This window comes from the organism of the source record quoted next, unplaced genomic scaffold (genome assembly GCF_019419815.1).
Source record: "Pyrus x bretschneideri cultivar Hongxiangsu unplaced genomic scaffold, Pyrus_bretschneideri_v1 Contig30, whole genome shotgun sequence".
Taxonomy (NCBI): domain Eukaryota; kingdom Viridiplantae; phylum Streptophyta; class Magnoliopsida; order Rosales; family Rosaceae; genus Pyrus; species Pyrus x bretschneideri.
This window is the reverse complement of record NW_025999613.1, coordinates 3,712,885-3,734,059: the sequence shown is the minus strand read 5'-3', so window position 1 is coordinate 3,734,059 and position 21,175 is coordinate 3,712,885. Positions and strand designations below refer to the sequence as shown.

The 21,175-nt window shown below is 39.7% G+C and overlaps 1 protein-coding gene across 1 annotated transcript; it reads right to left on the bottom strand.

Annotated features, from left to right (window-relative positions):
• Positions 1 to 398: 398 nt before the first annotated feature.
• LOC103935510 lies at positions 399 to 3,800 on the bottom strand. Its single transcript, XM_018644558.2, has 3 exons — positions 3,116 to 3,800; positions 893 to 1,117; positions 399 to 496 (listed from the first exon to the last, which is right to left on the bottom strand). The coding sequence occupies exons 1-3, from the start codon at positions 3,183 to 3,185 to the stop codon at positions 432 to 434; spliced, it is 360 nt and encodes a 119-aa protein (XP_018500074.2). The 5' UTR covers positions 3,186 to 3,800; the 3' UTR covers positions 399 to 431.
• Positions 3,801 to 21,175: the final 17,375 nt, after the last annotated feature.

Genomic DNA, 21,175 nt, shown 5'->3' with positions numbered 1-21,175 from the left:
TCAAAATAAACTATCAAAGTTTTTATAAAAAGCCCAACAATTTTATATAAACATAACTACTCAAAGCAAAAAGATTTATCCAGCTTTCAACCATGTTGATATCCAATTGTCCTTAAAGCTTAAGTTGATTGGAAACAAATGCAACAATGCATGAAGAATAACAGACTGACAACAAGTCTCTATAGACATACAACCTTGACCCAATTTGGCACTACTTCCACATTAACTGTCACCGTGCCATGTAATTTCATACACACATTAAGCAACTTACGTCATGCGAAGTCCGAGGTTATATCGCTGCTCTCCAGGTGTTTGCTTACTTCAATCCGTAAAAACAAGTAATTCTCTATTTCTCATCTTTGAATGCTATTACTCACAGCATCTGTCCACATATTTGTAGCTATGCCAGCTCTCCATGCATTAGCAATCTGTCATTGTTGCTCTTGAGTTTGATTACCTAGTTCATCATCATTTTCTTCATCTTCAGATTCATCATCTTCTAGTTCGATTGGAAATTCATCAAAACGATACTCCTTGCGAAGAAAGTTGTGCAACCTTGCACAAGCTAACACTAACTTTGCTTGTGTTTTAATTGGAAATGGAGGTGCGACTTAAAAATTGTGAATCAAGATTTAAATACACCAAATATCCTATCCACTACGTTTCTCAAGGAAGCATGTCGAGGATTGAACAACTCATTCGTATTTATGGGGTCACGATCGTTACCAACAAAATCTTGGGGATGATATCGAACACCTTGAAACGGAGCTAAAAATTGATGATGATTTGCAAATCCACAATCCACTAGAAAAAATTTACCCAAAATTAAAACACATAAAGTTATTATTTATGGTACATCCTAGTGTAAATAAATAAATAAATGAATACAAACCTTCTGGCACTTTAAATCCATTCCTCTTTGATACAACATCATGTAATAGTTTGGAGTCATGAGCTGAACCCTCCCATCCACTAAGAATATATATGAATTCCAAATCAAAGTTACAAGTAGCTAATACATTTTGTAATATTTTACCATGACGATCACGATAGCTAGCTACTTCGGGTCCCAATACCATTGCTGGTAGATGTGTTCCATCAATAGCTCCAATACAATTCGAAAATAATTATAAGAGTTAATACATAGCTAAGAATATGTTTATGAAACCAGTTTAATTAGGACATGGTTAAGATAAGCACTAATGAAGGGAAAATATGAGATTTATGTAGGATTTCTATTGACTAGCATGCATATACAATTCAAAATTTATATACGAAAACAACGGAAGCATGTCATCAATTAATATCAAAGCTCTAGTCATGAAAATCCCCTTCAAGATTCATAGGTTTATTTATGATGCATCAAAAACAATTTATTGAAGAACAAAGTTTAGGAGTAGTTTTATACCTCTTGATCTAGATCTTAGACCAAGGATGGACCACCTCCAAGCTCTTTGCTCCTTGAACTCCTTGAGCCTAGCCTCCCTCCTTGCCTCCTCCACTTTGTTGAGAATGAGTGCTCCTAGGTCCTCTTCAAGTTTCCAAAATTGAAAACCTCTAAAGATTCTCACCCACTAGTGTAGTGAGAAGGATGAAGGAATAACCAAAGGGGTGATAAAATGATTAGCTAAAATCCCCTTATGGTGGCCGGCCCTTTGTTGTTAGAGAGAGTTATATTTTCTTTTCTCTTTTGTGTTATGAACACTAAAACAAAACCCCCATTATAAACTTTCATTATAAAGTTCCTTTTATAACATAAAGAAACAAGTCAACAATTGACCTTCTCTCTCCCTCTCTTTGGCCGGCCTTCTTAGTGTTGTTTGGGCCTTGGGCTTTTATTATTTCAAGTCATCCAATGCTTGAATAAAAGCCCAATGGGTTTAGGCCCAATGGGCCCAATTAAACCCGAACATTTCTTTAAGTCCAAAACGATCTTTTATCGCTTTTATGATTTCTTTAGACTTTCTAAATTAATCACAACACTTAATTAATCCAATTAATTATTTCCATCATCCATTAGTTACTCACTACAAGAGTGTATTGGTGAACAATCTTTTAGGTTCTAATTAGCAAGGCAGTGAGGTGATTGGCACCAATCCAATTGATTATATTTAATCCATCCACTTAGTGAATTAAAACTTACTTTTAATTCACCTTCTTCTTTGATGACTACATTTAATCATCTAGAAGAACTCACAAGCCATGAGTGACATCTAAACATATATCATGGCTACCGAAGCTAATGTAGAAGTTTATTCGGAGAACCTATTCAGTTGGAATTACAATGTAATTCGATCCTTCTCTAAAACAATACTCTCAATCACATCACTAGGGTATGGATATACTATGTCAAACCCCTAATGTGATTATGCTTTCTTATATGATTCATTTGAGTCGCATAGGAACGTTTTCCTTTATTACGCTCGAGACTTCGGCCGAAGATTCCCGAATCATATCTCAGAGTATTCTTCCTCTCATAACGAGGATCAGAGATTCCTTGTTGATCATTCACATGCCTACATGTTTAGATACCTTAACCCCAACAATGCCGTGGACACTCCAATGGAATGTCGTTTGACATGATCAAAGATCAAGCACCTAACCATTAGACATCTATGATGTCTTAGGTCAAAGGATTACTTACATTATTCCAACCTTCAGAGTTACTTGCTTGACATGTGAGTAGACCTCCATGCAAGTGCTCTCGTTCGATTGTGTTCAGTGAACTCATTCCCTTAATGAGCACCTACATACTTGTCTTAGTGTCACTACACGAATGGGATGAGACTTTCCATCCTTCCATTTGAAGCAGACATAGTATGTACCGGTCTATGCATTGTCAGTATCCCTCCGACAATCCTATGACCAGGAACCTTTTTGGACATAATGGTTATGAGAAGAAGGTCTCTGTAGTCTAATCATCATTAGATTACTTCTTCCATCAATCCATTGTCCATGGATTCATCATTTAGGACATATTTCGTTCATTGAGATAGTCCTAATTAGTATCTTTGCCTTCCGATGTATAAGAGTCATATATACATCATTACATTGTCCTGAAAGGTTTCTTCCAGAGATTGACTTTCAGAGCATATTTCCAACAACTAATTACTAACCTTAAAATAAGGGTAAAATCTTGTACTTTCTCTTATTTTAGTTGGCACCATGGATCCAGGTTGGACCATCAAATCTGGTGCAATTGTGTTCAAGGCCTTCAAAATGTTGTTGAAATTTTTGCTTGTTGTAAAATGTGGCTGCCGAAATTGTCCTGAGTTTGGCAATATCAAGAATTTTGACCAATAGTGAGTAGAAATGTAGCAACCATTTCTTCAATACAAATAAATCTTGTACCCTTCAAATGCGTCTTTTCCCTAAGGACGTCACATAGCCTTAAGAAAACATCCGGATACATCCTATATAGCACTCGAAATTCTTGAGGATCCTCATTCAATGTTAAGAAGACCAATGGAATGGGAAAAATACCTTAGGCAAATAAACAAACTACTTCTTCTATCATTTTAACCAAAGTCAACGTATTATCAAACAAATTAGATATTCCGAGATCAAATTTGAAATAACCAAACCAAAGTCAACATGTTATCAAACAAAAGTAAATACTCCAAGATGTAAACAAATCTAAAACAACCGCATTCACTCCATATTGTATTTTATCCATTCTGAGCGTTCTTCTGGTGTCATTTTCAAGAACTATTTTCTCATTCCCAATTTTTGAACCAACGCAACTGCTTTGTAATGACTAGGAGCATCCAAATTTGGAGTCTCTTAGATAGCATCCCACACTTGTTACACTTGCATACATATCTTACTTCTCTAGTACCTAAAATCAAAGAAAGAGACTAAATCAAATATCAAAAGTAACAACAAACAAAGAAAACAACACTAAGTTAGAAACTAAAACGAAAACAACTAAACCAAAAAGAAAAGAACCAAGGGATTAGCAAAGTTGCTAATCCCCGGCAACGGCGCCAAAAATTTGATGCGAACTAAGTAAGCACACAAATTAAAACCCTCTTGTGACAATTGTAGTATATAAATAAGTAGGGATCGTTCTTAACCGGGGATTAGGAGGGATTGCAAAATCATTTGGAAACTGACTCAAAAACGTAAAATAAAGTTTGAAACACTAAACTAGACTCAAAGAATGCAAAACTAACAATAAAAACACTCAAACAAATCAAAAGACTCAAAGAATACAAAACACTTATAAACACAAATTAAGACACTTTCTAACTAAATTAGACACTAAGGTAAAGGGGGATTGTGGTTTTGACGAAAATAAATTAAATGCACAGATTGTAAATTTAAGGCAGAATGTAAATATGAATGTGATGAAAATATGGAATGAATGCTAGCTAGAAGGTTCTTCTCCACACATGTTACACTTGCATACAAAATGATTTTCAGTTGGTCTTTCGATAAATTATGAAACTCAACACCCCAGGTTAATTAGGTCCGCTTAAATTAACCGTCAAGTTCTCCTTAAGTTAATGAATTGGATGGGTTAGCGCAACGCAATTCAAAACATTCTCCAAAAGTCCTTTACGTGAAAAGCACAATAAAGATACAATCAAAGATCATTAAGCATCATGAAAACTATAAGTGTTGACGAGGCATTCGTTACTATGATGAGCATGAAACTAGTGCCAAGAATTCATTTAACGCGATTGTTTATAAGCAACCTCCACTACTTGTGAATATAAGTTCATAACTATTAGGTGAAATTCACTTATACTCTAGCATCATATTCATGCATGAAAATTAAGCGTGCACTCTCAATCAACATACATAAATAAGTTATCAATCAAACAGTTAAACAAATTGAATCCACCATTCATGAAATTCCAACCAAAAGTAATCAAATCATATTGCAAGCATAAACATGGTTTCGAATCACCCCCTAGCTAACTAGGGGGATTTAGCCTCTCATGTTCGCAAAAAGAGAAATACAATTGAATTTAAACATAAAGAACAAAGGATTGATTACACCTAAAACGCCCAACGAATCCACTTGAATTTCTGCGCGTCTAAGTCCTCTTTCCTCTTCTCCTTGCTGCGGCAGTGAGTTTAAATGGATGATTTGGATGTTATTTTGGGTTGGGGATGGATTTAGGGAGGATTGGTGGTGCGGCAAGGTGGTGGAGTGATGGAGGAAAGATGGTATGGTGGCTGGAAGGGTGGAGGAAAGGTGCGGCTGTGTGGGAAAATCTGGAAGTGGCTGCACGGTTTTGGGAAAATATGCGGCTGGAATTAAAAAAATGAGAATTAGGGTGAGAATGGCTGAATGTGTATATAATTAAAATGGAATGCACGGCTTGTTGATTAATGGCCTGCGGCTAAAGGACAGAGAATGGGATTGTGGATGCTACGGATTGGTGTTTGTGATGGAAGGGAAAAGGTGCGGCTGGTGGGAATTAGGGTGCATGAATTGATGTGGTGGCTGCGGAATGCAGGGAAAAAAAATGGAAAAATTCCTGCGGCTGTTATGGGAATTGTTTAGTACGGTCAATAATAAAAAATGGAGGCCACGGCTTAGAAGAATAATTAGAAGGCTTAGGGTTTTGATGATAGATGGGAGATGCGGCTTAGAGAAAAATATGTGAATGTTCAAGTCCCCCTATGGTGCGGCTGCATGGGGAAATATGAATGAATGGAATCAAAAAATTGCGGCTGCTAGCTTTTTTTTCAATATGTGGCTGAATGGTTTAAAAATATGAATGCATGCAATGAATTAGGTCGGCTAGGGTCCAACTAAAAGGGTACGGCTGAGATTATAATTAGGGTGATTAGGGTTAGGGTTTAAGTGAATGATATTGGACACAAATGCCCCCCCTTGCACGGCAAGGGAAGGAAAAGAAAGTGCAAAGGCACGGCTTGGGCTTTAAAGTGGACTAGGGCCTTGGTCTTGTGTACTAAAGTGCCAACAAGGCCTTCAAAGTGGCTAGAAAATACGGACGTTTAAATTTAGGAAAGGTTACCAAAACGGGAAACTTAGGGTTAACTTTCCTACTTCAAGTAGGAAACCTTGTTTGAGTAGGATTCCTCGTTTTGGTAGGAATTCATCGTTGGAGTAGGAATTCGTCGTTTCTTCAAGTCTTCAACTCGTTCCTTCCTATTTCGCTCCAAAAGACTCCAATTTGCATCTTCTTGCACAGTTTGGCCTTATAATCTGAAAATACACAAAAGTGGCCTTAAACACTAAAACAACTAAGTAAACACAACATAAATGCACGAGAACAAGCTAATTAAGTCGCATGAATATGCTCCTATCAGTAACCGTGGTTACCCACCCATTTAAAGTTCACGGTTACGGTTATGGGTAACTATTTAGACGAACAAATAGTTATGGGTATAACCATTTATCTGTGAAAGTTAAATGGGCTGTTATGGGTATTACTTGCGGTTATAATAGTTATCCATCATTTATAGGTGTTACCCGCGGTTATAACGGGTATCCATTTACCCATTTAATTTAACATATGTAAAATTAAAATAAAAAATAAAAAAACCCTAAGTTTTTCGATTACAAATGAGTTATGAGTTTTCTTGAAGCATAAGTTGACACATCACGATCCGGAATATCCACTAGGACTCCGAATCGAGTTGTGTTGGCCGACACCAGTAAGATGACGAAGTCATAAATTGTGATAATGGGCAAACTATGAATAAATTTAAACCTAAAAGTGCCTAAATACACGTGTGCGCGGTGAGCTGGTATGGGCTCATTCACACGTGATACAGAGTATAAGTAAAGTACAATAAGGTAAGATAATGATTATACCGTCAAAAGAAGCCACCTGCACTGGGAACTGCCAGGATTTCTCGTCGATACGAAAACTTTGATACTAGAATATAGAGGGTTGCAATAGTAGGCAACTTCGACACTGTTGTACAGGTTGCAATAATGGGCAATTGTAGGCAACTCCGACACTATCGTACAGGTTGCCTATGAATCGTTCATGCCATATTAGATGTATTTAGAGCTCATAAACTTGCACCCCGGTGTTAGTGCTCCCGCCCGTGGTTAAGGCACAATCCTTCACGTGATGTTCACTTCCCGCACCATACTCTCACCTTGGATCCAAGTTAGGTGCACATTCCTGTCGTATAGACCACTACAGGTGGTTCCGACTCGTAGGTAAACCGCGATCATTCACACAGTTTTCACGTGATCATAGCACTTGAGTGTATTTATTTACACTCAGTTCTGTCTTACAGACCACTTTAGGTGGTTTCGACTCGTGTTCAGGCATACTTGTTGAGCTATTGATTGAGCCATACAGGTCATGTTAGGTGACTCCAGCTAACATATCATTTGCATTGATTTATATCCCCTGACTTACATATTTTATGCTGAGATATTTTACATGGCATATATGTGGATTTTGCTATTCCGAGCATGATTTTGATATACGTATGTATTCTATTTTTTGGGAAATTATACATGTTTTATAGCGAGGGGTTATTACCTTTGACAAGTGAAATGGTTTTGAAAAGCTTTGTTTTCGCCCACTCACATTTTCTATTTTTGCACCATTCCAGATTCTAGTATCAAAGTTTCCGTATTGACAAGAAATCGTGGCACTTCCCGATGCAGGTGGCTTCTTTTGACGATATAATCATTATCTTACCTTATTGTACTTATGCTCTGTATCACGTTTTGTTGATTTCCTTGGATTTGACCTAGAATGTTAAAGCTTAGGCGATGTAGGTTTCGGCCGAATTGTGTCACTTTAGCCCTAGTTTTCAGGGCATTTATGAACTTGAAATTTAAGAACCTTTGTGGTTGATTTAGAAAATCTGATGGATGTTTGTGTGACTTCTTCGAGGTTTTTAGCGAGTTTGATTATAATTTTATAAAGTATAATTTTATTAATTCTGTTTTTAAACTTTGATTGATGGATTTATTTTATGATTATCACATACGTCGGATTACTATCACTCACACGGGCTTCGTAGCTTATTTGGGTTGTTGATTTGCCTAATGCACCATTCTCATAATGCATAGGCTATTATGTAGGTGTTAATTGATACGAGGAGTTTAGGGGCAACATTTCAGAGAGCTTTGAGTGATTAGGGTGCGTTTGTTGCACCAGACTGTCTCGGATTGGACTAGTTGCAGGGACTAAGTTGGACTGGCTTAGATTAGACTAAATTGGACTAGCTTAGTGAAGCGTCTGGTGCAGTGTCAGGACTAAGGAACAGACTAATAACAAATTCCAATATTATATTATTAAATTCATATTTATTAATATTTTACATTATTTAATAAATATTTAGTAATATTTTATTATTACTTCTGTCTATTTTCTCATTCTAGAAACCTCTTTCCATTCCCAATTGTGCTCCGTTTGTCCCCTTTTTCTTCCTTAATTTTCTCCGCCCCTCTCCCTCTGTTTTCTTCCTAATTTTTCTTTGTCCATCTCCCTTTTTTTCTTCGTCCTTCTCCCTCTTCATCTCCATCTTCTTCTTTTGTTCTTCATTCATCTCCCTTTTTTCTTCCTTTTATTCTCTGTTCATCTCCCTCTTTTGATGAAAGAAATTAACATCAAAATTAAACCCAGGAGCTGTTCATCTCCTAACTTCATAATTGAGTGCAAATCTTCACAATCAAACCACAAAGCAAGAAAGAGATTGAAAATTTAGGAGTTGGGAATGGGTTGCATGTGCGATTGGCTCGAAGGTGGGAGATGGAGACGGTTTGCAATCTGGGTGTTTCATGTTTTCTGGGTTCGGTTTGCCTTTAGTCAATCCCATTGTTGATTTAAGGTTATACCTAGTGCACATTTTTTTTTTTTTGGTGTGTGTTTAATAGGTTTACGGGTTCAGTTTTCTGGGTTCTATTTTGCAGGTTAGATATGGATTTGAAAAATGGAATGATTGCATATTTTTTTTGTTTTAAATTTTGTGGGATATGGGTTTGAAAATGGTTGTTGAAGTGAGGAAGATACTGATGGGAGGGGCAAAGTGAGGAGAGGCGAAGTGGGCAGAGGTGGTCTTAGTAATCCGCCCGATTTCGGGGGGCCTTGCCAAGCCTCTCTAGCGAATCGTTTAGTCAGGGTTAGTGTAGGCGAGTCTCATTAATGCTAGTCCGTGTGTGCAACAAACATGAGATTATAATGATATTTAGTCCAGTCCAAGCTAGTGAAAGCGAACTCAAACAAACACACCCTTAGGTATTCCGTATATACTTGTATTTCTTTTGGGAGCCTATGGCGTATTACTCTAGTGAGAGTTAGTTCCATTTTGTTGTACAGTTGTTGTAAACATAAACACCACTACCTTGAAAATATTGTGAATTTCAGTTTTAGTAGTTAAGTGTATCTTGTTTGTATTCCCTGCACCCCCTACACCCGACCGTCAAGATCTTAGACGTAGGTCGGATCGGAGCGTGACATCGACCCTCTCTTCTCTCCTTTTTTTTTCCGCTTCTGCCTTCCTCTTCAGAAAAAATTATAAAGCGTAAGATGCAGTGGCATGAGGGTTTCCGACAAGCAAGGGAACCCACATGCTACTTTGTAAAACATGCATTCTCTTCCATAGTGTTCATAATTTGAGAGCTCCATAGCTACATCGTGCAGATGAGAGAGATTCTCTTCTACGAAGACTTGCAGGGATTTTGAGCTAGGTGCAGAAAAAGATGCAATCTTCGTTCGTCTGGTTATTTCAATAAGTCTTTTCTCAAACGCTGACTCTAATTGCGACTGCTCCGCCGCTCGAGTTGTGTGCCAATGTAGCCGAGACTATTTCAGTGGAAGAAGTTTAGACTCATAACGATAAATTAGATAACCCTAAATTTGATTCTTCCAGAAGCTGGCTAATAGGTTTGGTGTAGAATCAGAATCTGAGCTCAGGGCAATACTTGTTTTCGCAAAATGGATACATATTTGGATTTGGACTACATGCATATGGATTTGAAGCTTGAAGAAACTCAAGAGCAGAACAGCGGCGGCACATAGATGGAGATTGAAGCCGAGCAAAAGTGTTGTTACCGCGCCGTTTTGACATTCTGTCGCGGGTCAAATCAGGCATGAGTTTTGAATCGAGGCCGACGTCGGAGAGAGACGGGGAAGAAAGAAAAGAGAAGTGAGATGGGGCTGGAGTTAGACTATTGAAGAGAGACGAGGAGGAGGTGACGTGGTAGTTTGGGTTTTCGAAGAAGAGCCGGTGAGGGTGAGGTTGAAGAGGGAAAGAGCTTTTTTCATTAGTTAAATTTTTTTTTAATTTAATTTTTCAACCTTACGTGGCAAATTTGGTGGGTCAAGGGTCCGCGAAGCAAAGTTCGCACTAGTCGGGTGGGGGATAAGGGCTTAGCGCCTAGGTGGGTGCCTATGTGAATTTATGTAAATTTATTATATATCTTGTAAATAGATGCCTAGTTACACTTAGTTTCTTTGCCTGCTTCTGATGTCCTTTATACCTGGTCTAATTCTCTCCGGATTTCACTTTATATTTTTGGATTTTGTGCTTTGGGGGGTTTTTGGGGGGGGGGGGGTGTTGTGGGTGGCGGGGAAGGGGAGGGGGTGGGGGGAGCGCTTCCTCTTCCGGACCCTTCCAACTAATCCAGCTCGCCGTTGTGGAAGGAGAGTTCCGCGGAAATCAACATATTGATGGAACTTGTTTGACATGGAGGTCCAAGGCGCGCCGATCATGTCTAGGATTACGTCCTGGATCATTAGACGAGAATCCGAAAATAAAGAGAGAAACAACGAATATCACTACCATGTAAACAAATTGTATGAGAGTAAGCATTAAATAATCTCCAAAATTTTTTTTTAGTAAAAAAATAAAATGGATTCTCCGTAAATAAGCTACACTACTAGGTAAGGCTCTTCAAATTCTCTTTTAGCCCAAACCCTATTGAACAAAAGTGATCAAACAGTTATCTCTAAAAGGCTGGATAGAGCCATGGCTAATCCTATTTGGTTGAATTTATTTTCTGAATTGAATTTGCATAGTTTTTCCATTTTTGGATGTCTTCCTGATATTCAATCTAAAACAATGGTTGATAACCCCGACGCTCAACTTCATGAAGCGGAAAAGAATATATTAGAACAACTTATTCAAGGGATGAAGAAATTATGTGGGCCTAAAAAGGCTAGAGCCACTTGGTTATAGTTGGGGCATAAGGGGGAGTTTGTTGCGCCGGACTATCTCGGACTGGATTAGCTTCAAGGACTAAGCTGGACTGGCTTAGACTAGACTAAACTGGACTAACTTAGTGAAGCGTTTGGTGCAGTATTGGACTAAGAAGCTGGATAATAACAAATTCTAATATTATATTATTTAATATATAAATTATTAATATTTTATTATGATCTTATCTTTTTCTCCATCTTTTCCTACCATTTCCGTCCCACTCTTTTCCCCTTCTCTCATCGTCCCACCTTCTCCCTCTTTTTTTCCTCTTAGACCTCTCAATTCATGTCTCTTTCTCATTCATGGTCAAACTCCTTATTGATTCAAGTCTCTATTTCTCTGTCCCCCCTCCCTCTCTAGCTATGCGTTGTTCGAACGGAACCTCACGACTTCAATTTTCCCGACGAGTTGTAGGTTTCCCGATGTGTTTTCCGGCCAACCCTCATTAAATTGGATGAAGTTAGCACCGCCAAAAAATTCATCACCATCCCTGGACCGAGATCTTAGCTTTGAATGCTCGAATCTGTCATGGATTTGAAGAAGCCCAAATAGGCCGAGACTTCCAGGCCATTTTCCGGCCACATTTGACCACATTTTAGCCTCGATTCAGGTAAAATCGTAATCTTGTCACTCCCAGCTTCAATTTGGTATATTTTATATGAAAGTTGGTTGTGAAATGGATCTGAAAGAGAGTCGGAAAGTTAATGATTGATCTAGGTGACCGGAGATGACGAGGAGTCTGTCGGGAGTGGTCGTTGAGCATGACGAGGACGAGAAAGAGAGGATAGTCTTAGCTAGTCCCATGGTTATTGGGGGGTCTCGCTAAGACCTCTTAGTGAAGGGTTTTGTCCATGCTAGTCCCCTTTTGTTTCATTAATGTTAGTCCCAGCATGGAACAAACACAGTATTGGACTAATAGCTAGTCCAGTCCAGTCCAGTCCAACTTAGTGAGGGCAAACAAACGCCCCCTAAAAGTACAATTTTTTTTCTTTTTCAAACTCATACTACCATTAGAAGGAAGAGAAATGAAATACAAAGAGTATGAGACGCAAATGATATTTGGTGGAATACGGGTTAGGGTATGGAGGAGGTTTCTGTCCAAGATTTTAATTTGAGATTTTACTCCCCCCATACTCTCAATCTTAGTGAGGTAAATAGTTTTCTTGATACTATTAATCCTTCTATCACTTATTCACAAAATAATGATTTGTTAAAGGAAGTATCTGAACATGAGGTTTGGACGGCTGTGAATAGGATTGATAGCCTTAATGGTTTGCATGTCACTTTTTTACCAAAATTGTAGGAACACTGAAACATTCTGATTTTAAACTAGTTAAAGATATATATTTTTTTTTTTTGAAAATTGTTCTGGTATTAAACTGATTAATCATATCAATATTGTTTTAATCTCGAAAATAGATAACTCTGAGACTGTTAACCCTTATACACCTATTAGTTTATGCAATGTCAGTTATAAAATATCATTAAAATTCTATCTACGAGGCTCGAACCTCTTCTTGAGCAATGCATTTCTAAAAGCAAGGGGCTTTTGCCCCATGAATTTAATTCATGAATAATATCCTTATTGTTCATGAACTTTTCTTTGGCTTTAAGAGTAAAAAAAAAGTCGGTTAGGTTCCATGACAATTAAATTAGACCTTGAAAAGCATATGATATGTTAAACTGGGACTATATTAGGATGGTGCGCTTGGTAAGTTTGGTTTTTACCCTAGCCAGATAAACCTGATCATGGAGTGCATCTTCTTCGTCTTTTTCAGTCCTTGTTAACGGTGAACTCATGGTTATTTTTATCCATCACAAGGAATTAGACACGGTGATCCTTTATCTCCCTACATTTTCGTTTTATGCGTAGAGCCGTTAATTAGACAACTCAATATGTTAGCTAGTAATCCTAAAAAAAAAGTTGACATTCTCTCTTCCCCCTTTGAGTTTAGAATTTCTAATCTTGTTTTTGCAGATGATTGTTTAATTTTTAGCAAAGCGTCATGTAAGGCAGCTAGGAGCATCATGAATACCCTCAGTAAGTTATCCTTGGCCTCTCACAAAGGATTAACTTCCATAAATCATCTCTCTATTTTTCTAATAATACTATTTACAATTTGAGAAGTGATATTGCTAATATCATGCAAATTTAGCATAAAACAATTATTGGTAAGCATTTAGGAATCCATAGTATAATTTATTGGAAGGACCCTACTAACGCTAAAGAGCTTATTCTCAAAGTTAAAAAGAAGCTTGCAGGTTGGAAGGCAAATACCTCTCAAGAGCTGATAGGCTGACCCTAATTAAGTCCAACTTATCTGGTATGCCTAATCAAGCATGATGTGTTTTAAATGTCCTAAAAAAATAACTGATGCGTTGAACAAGGAAAGTAAAACTTTTCTTTGGGCGCAAAGAAACTAAATTGACCGCTGTTGCCTGGAAGGATGTTTGTACTCCCAAGTCAATGGGGGCCTTGGGATACATAGAGCTGATCACTTTAATAATGCCTCTTTAGCAAAGCTAACAAAGTGTAAACCAAAGCATTTAAGGCATGAAAATCTATTTATCGCGAATATAAAGCAAGACCATTCTTTGCCTTGGAAGGGTGTGCTGAGTTCTAAAGATAATATGTTGAAAGGTATGAGATGGATAGTGGGAAATGGCAAAGACATTTAGTTTTCTTTTTTGACCAGAAATGATAGCATAGTCTTTCATTAATTAACATCAAGCAATTACAGAGTGTCATTGGATACATAATTCCAGTGACCAATAAATTGATCTGGAATGAATTTGCACAAAGTAGACAAATAACATTAAACCCTCTAGACCCATAATTGGATTTTTTCTTTCCCTTTATTTTATCTCTTACCTGAATCTTGTACACTGAGTGTTGATTGGAATATAAAGGTTAGTGATGTTACCGAGAACAATGGTTGGAACAAAACCTTATTGATGAGTTGTTAGGATATTGGTGTTGTAAGAAAAAAATTGTAGTATTCCACTATCGCTACAGTAAAGATGGGGTCCTACTGCCAATGGCGAGTTCTTTGTTAAATCGGCCATTTGGTTGCAAATTGAGGAACAAAGAATGCATCCTTCTAAAGTGCTTTTAAATAGAATGTGGAAACTTTATATTCTTCTGTTTGGACCTAAAATTATTGGGTTGAGCCGAGTATGGAATTATTCTCAGCCTAGAAGCTATGTTTGAGGATTTCTACAAACCAGCCGGTTCATGGGCCGCCTAACTAAAAGTCGGCCAAGCCTTGCTTGGAAAAGAATTTTCCAGATGAATAGGAAGTAGGTGGACCTTATTGCGAAGCAGACGAATGAAGTAGTTAAGTCCTGATGCAGTAAGGATTCTCGGCCAGATAAGGATACCGGAAAGTGGAAGTGAATGTGGCCTAGTCAGAAGTTGAATTCAAAATCCTAATAAAGGTGGGATTGGCCGAGATAAGATGGATTGGGGTAAGGAGTCCTAGTTCGAGTATGGTTAGAATTGGGTTTTGCTGTTATAAATAGAGAAAGGAGGGTGCAATTCAGGGATCTCCAATTCAACACACAACTACCTTGCGCAAAACCTCTCAAACATCTTGAGAATTTTTATTTTCTTTTTTCCACCGACACATCTTCAGTTTGGATAAACAGCACTGTGAAGGCAACCAGCAAACATCTTCAGTTTGGATAAATAGCACTGTTGTCGTAGAATCAGCCGATCGAGGAGCACCTTTAGTTTGGATAAACAGCACTGCGTCGAGGCCGACTGGTTACCTATCCAAGTCTCGGTCAAGAAGGGTTTCCGAATCCTTATTGGTAGAGGTCATCTTATTAGCCTTCTCGGTGAAGTAAGGTGTTATGAGTTACGACATTTAGCGCATTGAACGTCGAGTGATTTTATGATTAGATACTCATAAGTGAGTTTCAGAGTTCGGCATTCTGACGGCCGAACCACATTCACCATTAAGACATACATCACCTTTGAATACTTGTGTCCGTATAGTCTGGTGTCAATTCGACGTGCTTATACTCTCACGAATATAATCACTGCGACTGAATTCGGCACTGACGATTTGTGAACTTCGCAGAACTAACAACCTTGTCTTCAGGCTAGAGAATCCAAAGGCCGACATTTGTTCCTTCTTCGGCCGCAGTCATAAGATAAAGAAGTCAGCAATGTGCTCAACGCAACATCAACAAATTTTACTCCTCGGCCGACGAGTTGGCACGCCCCGCATTCAACCGAAGGACGTAGTTAGCTTATTAGTTACTCGGCCTGCGCGCCACGTAGGCTTTGTAATTTTTAGGACCAACATTTTGGCACGCCTAGTGGGACTCAGTGCTAAAACTTCGGAGTTCATGACCATTAAGACACGGTCCGTAAAGAAGAAAACAATAATGGGAAAGTTAATAACCGACTTACCAATGCAAGGCCCTGGATAAGATTTATCTCAAGCACAAAATCCCCTCATTGTTTTGCCACCCGAGGCTACAAGTGGACACATCAAGAGAAGGAAATTTGTCTCGGCAGATAGCCTCGCAACCCAGAAATTCCCAACCAAACGGCAGGCATTTTCGTTGAAGGAATAGTGGAAGATTGCGATGAAGATGGTGGGGAGGGTTCTGATCCGCTAACTAGGTCGTTTCTTCGAAGACGACTTGATGAACAATCTCGGCAGGTTGAGCAGTTGATTGGCTAGAAAATGAATGATTTGCTTGACGTAATATGAAGCAATAGTGATACATAGACCAGAATGTTTGAATTATTGGTTAGTAAAGCCTTCGAAGATGGCCACGTTGGCCAACCTCGACAACCTCCCTTTAAGAGTGTTCCATTACAAGCTGAGAAAGGATCCGCTCGACTACAACCAATTGACTTGGAAGAAAGAAGCAGATCAAGCAGTAGATCTGATGGGCTTGCCTAGGGAGTAGAAGCAGCATTCGTCAATATGACCAAGGTCCAAAGAATGATCGACTCGGCCTTAAAAAAAGGGCCGAAGCTCCCAAAGTTCATCCACCGTACCCAGCTTATGTGGAAAAGTTCGAATACCCTAAAGGCTTCAAGATCCCCGACTTCAGTCTTTTCGCCAGAGAATCGTCCTTATCTTTGTTAGAACATGTAGCTCGGTTCACTGTGCAATGTGGAGACGTTAATAGCGACTTCCATAAACTACAACTATTCAACTTTTTACTAACAGGTTGCTTGGTACATCAATCTTCCACCGAACTCAGTCCAGAGTTGGGAGGAATTGGTCGAGAAATTCCGTGAACAATTCTATCGACTAGGAATTGAAATGTCCATTTCATCATTGGCTAGGATGGCTCAAGCTTCAGACGAATCGCCAATGAAATACTTAACAAGGTTCAAGTCAGCCAGGAATTGGTGCTGAGTACCTCTCCCTAAAGTTGAATTCGTCAGAATCACCCTAAATGCCCTGGACGTGGAATACAAAAAGAAATTCCTGGGGACAAATATTCGAGATATATACGAACTTGCTCAGCACGTTGAGTAGTATGCTTATTTGCTTCGAGAGAAAAAAATATCGAAGTCCCCATCCCGGGGAACAATATACAAGAATCCCACAGTCAGCTACGCATTGGCCGAAAGCGAGGACCCCCAATACACCAGTGTGGACACGGCTGAAATAGTGATAGATAAACCATATGTTTGCAAGGCATTAGCTTAAATCAGTCCCAAAGATGCCAAGACACGCTCGGCCTCTGAACAGAAGATCAAAACATCCAAAGTTTACACTTTTGATATCACCAAGGGCGATGCAATTTTCGACTAGTTGTTGGTAGCAAAGATCATCAAACTTCGACTAGGACACAACATCCCTAAGGCCGAAGAATTGAAAGGCAAAACATATTGCAAGTACCATAATTCAAACAAGCATGCTACCAATAATTGCGTCGTGTTTCATGATGTGATTGAAAGTTGGATTGGGGAGGGTAAGTTAAAAATTCTCTGAGAAACAGATGACGGTTGACGTCAATCCCTTACCCTCGACGACAATTGGTATGGTGGATGCTTATCTCCCTAAAAATAAAGGAAAAGGGAAGGCTGAATTCGTCCTAATACAGCATGTCCGTAAGCAGGGTGGTCAGCCGAGACTTAAGATTGATTTATTTTCAAATGCATCACCCACGGAGTCTTCAAGGCTGGCCATCGTTGAACCCATGTCAAGTTCTAGTTCCGAAGAAACTGATGAATCAATGGTTTTGTGCGACCACTGTAAAACACGAATTGAACCTAAAAAGAGAGCATCTCCGGCACCAACTTCATGTCCGCCATCCACGGCCGCAGCAAAACCGCCGAAGGAACTTGGTGCTAGCCAATGATGGTAAGTGTTTGAGAGGCTCGACTCACAGGTACATGCAAAAGACCCAACCCTAGTCAGATGACGTCTTGACTTTGACGCACCATTCTATAATGAGGATTATTACTCATGCAACTCCGGTAGGTCGAGTTCATCAGTAAGTCAAAAAACCTTCAAGCCACTTAAGCCACGTGATCAACGTTGGTACTGTTACAATTCTCCAACTGGCCTGTATACGGCGTTATCTAAGTCTCAAAAACGTCGTCCCTAACGGATAAATTGCATGGCTCAACGACAAGAAGCACAAGCTAATTCGATTACTCGGTGGCAGCCAAAAGAGGTAGTAGGAAGCAGCGACAACCGGCCTACCTCGACCTTTATGGCCGAATTACTTCAAGAGAAAAAGGCAGTTGGTCGCGACTTGGAAACCACCATTGAAGAGTCTAAGAAACGCATCAAGCTCTTTCATCGGCCCGGAAAGATGAGAGCTCGGCTTGAGCATTTCAGACAAGAAGCCGAAAGTAAATTTCCCCCGTTGCCACCGCAAGAATCGTTAATAAAAGTACGACGCAATTTGCACCCTCCATTCCTCGGTGAATCCTTGGAGTACATGCGGGAATTTCATAAGAAATATTCTGCCAATGACTTGTACGGACTGCCTAAGGCATGTTAGGAAGCCCTCGACCTAGCATTAACTTGCCCTGATGCTGAGCAAATTATCCAGAAAACCACCGATCTGGCAATGAAAGCTAGGTTCCAACATATACGTGAGGTTGGAGTCCTCGGCTTTGAGGTCCACCCATACACAGATATAGACACCGCCGAGTTACCCTTTTCACTCGAAGACCTTCAGCATCTGCGATATCATTTCGAAGTTTTCTCGACCGTCTTTTTTCGGCCTTACGACCGATGAGGAAAATCGTTTGGCATGTTTAGATGCATACCTGGACACAAGGAATGCCCGAATCACCTACGAAGAATGAGCCCGTAAAGCACTACAAGAACTAAATCACTTTTCGACAATCAATACGCTCGAGGAAGATAACCAGAATAGAATAGATTTAGTCCACGTGCCCTAGGAGCAGGTACATACCGAGGCGCTAAATAATCCAATTGAAGACATTCCAACGACGGATACTACATCTACTAATCTGGAAGTCGACGACCAAGACCTGATAAGTCATTCGGTCCTCGAGCATATGGAGATCAGTATGGTCCATGTCCTACCGACTAAATTTCAACCGAGAACCCATCAGTCAAATTTTTTGGATAGGGACGTGGTTGCCAAGGAAACAACACAAATGGATTTCTTCGCTACTGAAAAAGATGGGGAAATCAGTAAAGGCGACAAACTTAAGGCAACCCTGGCTGAATTGTTTCCCTGCTCTCCTTCTGTTAATCTTCAACATCTAAAGCTGTTATATGTCACGGCTCATATTGAGGGATATCCCATTTCCAAGGTGTTTGTCGACTGTGGAGCCACAGTCAACATCATGCTGATCTCTATCATAAAGGCATTAAGTCGCTCCAATAAAGAGCTTATACCGTCAGGGATTACGATGAGCAGCTTCATCGGCGATAAGTCTCGAACCAAAGGAGTACTCCCGTTAGAAGTCAGCGTCGCAGGTCGCAACCACATGACTGCATTCTTTATAATTGACTCAAAAACTGACTATAATGCATTGCTCGGCCGCGATTGGATCCTTCAAACAAGTTGCATTCCTTCATCCCTGTACCAGGTTCTCATCTTTTGGGACGACAAATCGGTTGTAGTCCATCCAGCCGATAATCAGCCATTTGAAACCAATATAATTCAGGCTCGCTATTATGACGATCACGTCGGCTACATCACCCTACAAGGTTTTAACGAGGACGGATGGCCGACTCAAATTTCAGTTCAGAAAGCCATCGAGGTAGGCACTGAGACTGTACAGCAGGATTTGGCGAGACTTGGCTTGGCTAATTTAATTATCAACGCTGATGATTGACACCACCAAATGAGAAAAGCATCGGGCTGCGGTTTCATCCACCATGGAACGTCTGCTGGCTCATTGGTATGCCATTGCCAAGCAACCACACTCGGGCATAAACTTAATAGAATTTTTGGTTGAAGCGGATCACGGCCCTGTTTTATTATTCGACAAAGTTCAGGCCGTACTAGCCGAACTCGAAGACAATCGGCCCCAGGTCAAGGACCCATTGGAAGAAATAAATGTTGGCACAGCTGATGAGCCTTGACCGTTGTTTATCAGTGCGTTGTTACCGCCCTCCATGAAGGTCAAACTTTGTAAACTGCTCCATGAATTTTAAGATTGTTTCGCGTGAAATTATCATAAGATGCTAGGCTTTGACCGAAACCTTGTTGAACATAAGTTACGCATCAAAGAGGGGTGTAAGCCTTTCTGACAACCCCCACATCGGTTCTCGACAGAAATATAGCTCGGCATAAAGGTCGAATTAGTTCTGCTTTTGAAAGCCGGGTTTATTCAAACGGCTCGATATGTCGAATGGTTGGCCAATATCGTCCAGGTGTTAAAGAAAAATGGAGCGTTATGCATCTGCATCGATTTTCGTAATTTAAATCTGGCCACTCCCAAGGATGAATACACAATGCCAATCTCCGATTTACTAATTGATGCCACAACCAATCATGAAATGTTGTCCTTCATGGATGGCCATGCCGGTTATAACTAGATCTTTATCGCAGAAGCTGACGTTCACAAGATCGCCTTCCATTGCCCAGGGGCACTCGACACCTACGAATAGGTCGTCATGCCATTCGGCCTCAAGAATGCCAGCGGCACATTCCAGCAAGCTTTGAATACGATATTCCATGATTTGATTAATACAGTCGTAGAAGTTTATATCGATGATGCGGTTGTGAAATTGAAAAGCCGCCGAACGCACCTGGATGATCTTCAGCAAGCATTCTTTCGTATGCGTCAACATAATCTCAAAATGAACCTGGCCAAATGCGCATTCGGTGTATCAGTTGGTAATTTTTTGGGCTTTCTGGTCACCATCGTGGCATCGAGGTTGAAAAAAATAAAGCTCGCGCAATCATTAGCGCTTCACCCCCGACGACCAAGATGAAGGATTGTTTTGGAAGATGACATGTTCATTTAAGCAACATCATTAGCATGCAATTAACAAATTAAAGGCGGAATCATGCTAGCATGCACTTAAAAACAAAACATTACCCATGAATGTTCAAAGCCTAGTAAAATGGTGAACCAATAATCAACTCAAAACAAAGTGAGTTGAAATATATACCTTTGTAGATTCCTCTTTGTATTTAAACAAAGGCTAATCACCCAAAGAGAGGGCCTTCATTCCTTGCATCTTAGATCTATGGATTTGGATGGATAAAAAAGGTTTCTCCAAAGTTCCCAAAATTGAGAACCTCTAATGATTCATCACCAAGGCATAATGAAGAAGAAATGAGTGACCTTGGAGGAGTTTGATTGCTAGATGATCCCTCCAAGGTGGCCGAAATTTTAGAGAGAAAGGAGAGCTTGTGTTCTCATCCTTTCCCCAAAAACAACCCTTAATGAATTTTAGGCTATAAAGTCCTTTATATAGTCCCTTCAAATAAGTGACCTAATGGACCAAAAGCCCTATTCTTCTAACATGGCCGGCCTATAGGGTTTATTGGGCTTTCAAGCCCTTTGTTTATTCAAGTTGTCATACAACTTGAGTTA

Bases quoted from the DNA above. Each gene is read 5' to 3' on its own strand.
- LOC103935510 (XM_018644558.2), bottom strand. From the start codon at position 3,185: ATGGTCCAACCTGGATCCATGGTGCCAACTAAAATAAGAGAAAGTACA. The intron at 1,118-3,115 runs TTAGTAATTAGT...AATTATTTTCGA, and splicing joins ATTTTACCCTTATTTTAAGG to ATTGTATTGGAGCTATTGAT. The intron at 497-892 runs GTTTGTATTCAT...TCGAACTAGAAG, and splicing joins TGGATTTAAAGTGCCAGAAG to ATGATGAATCTGAAGATGAA.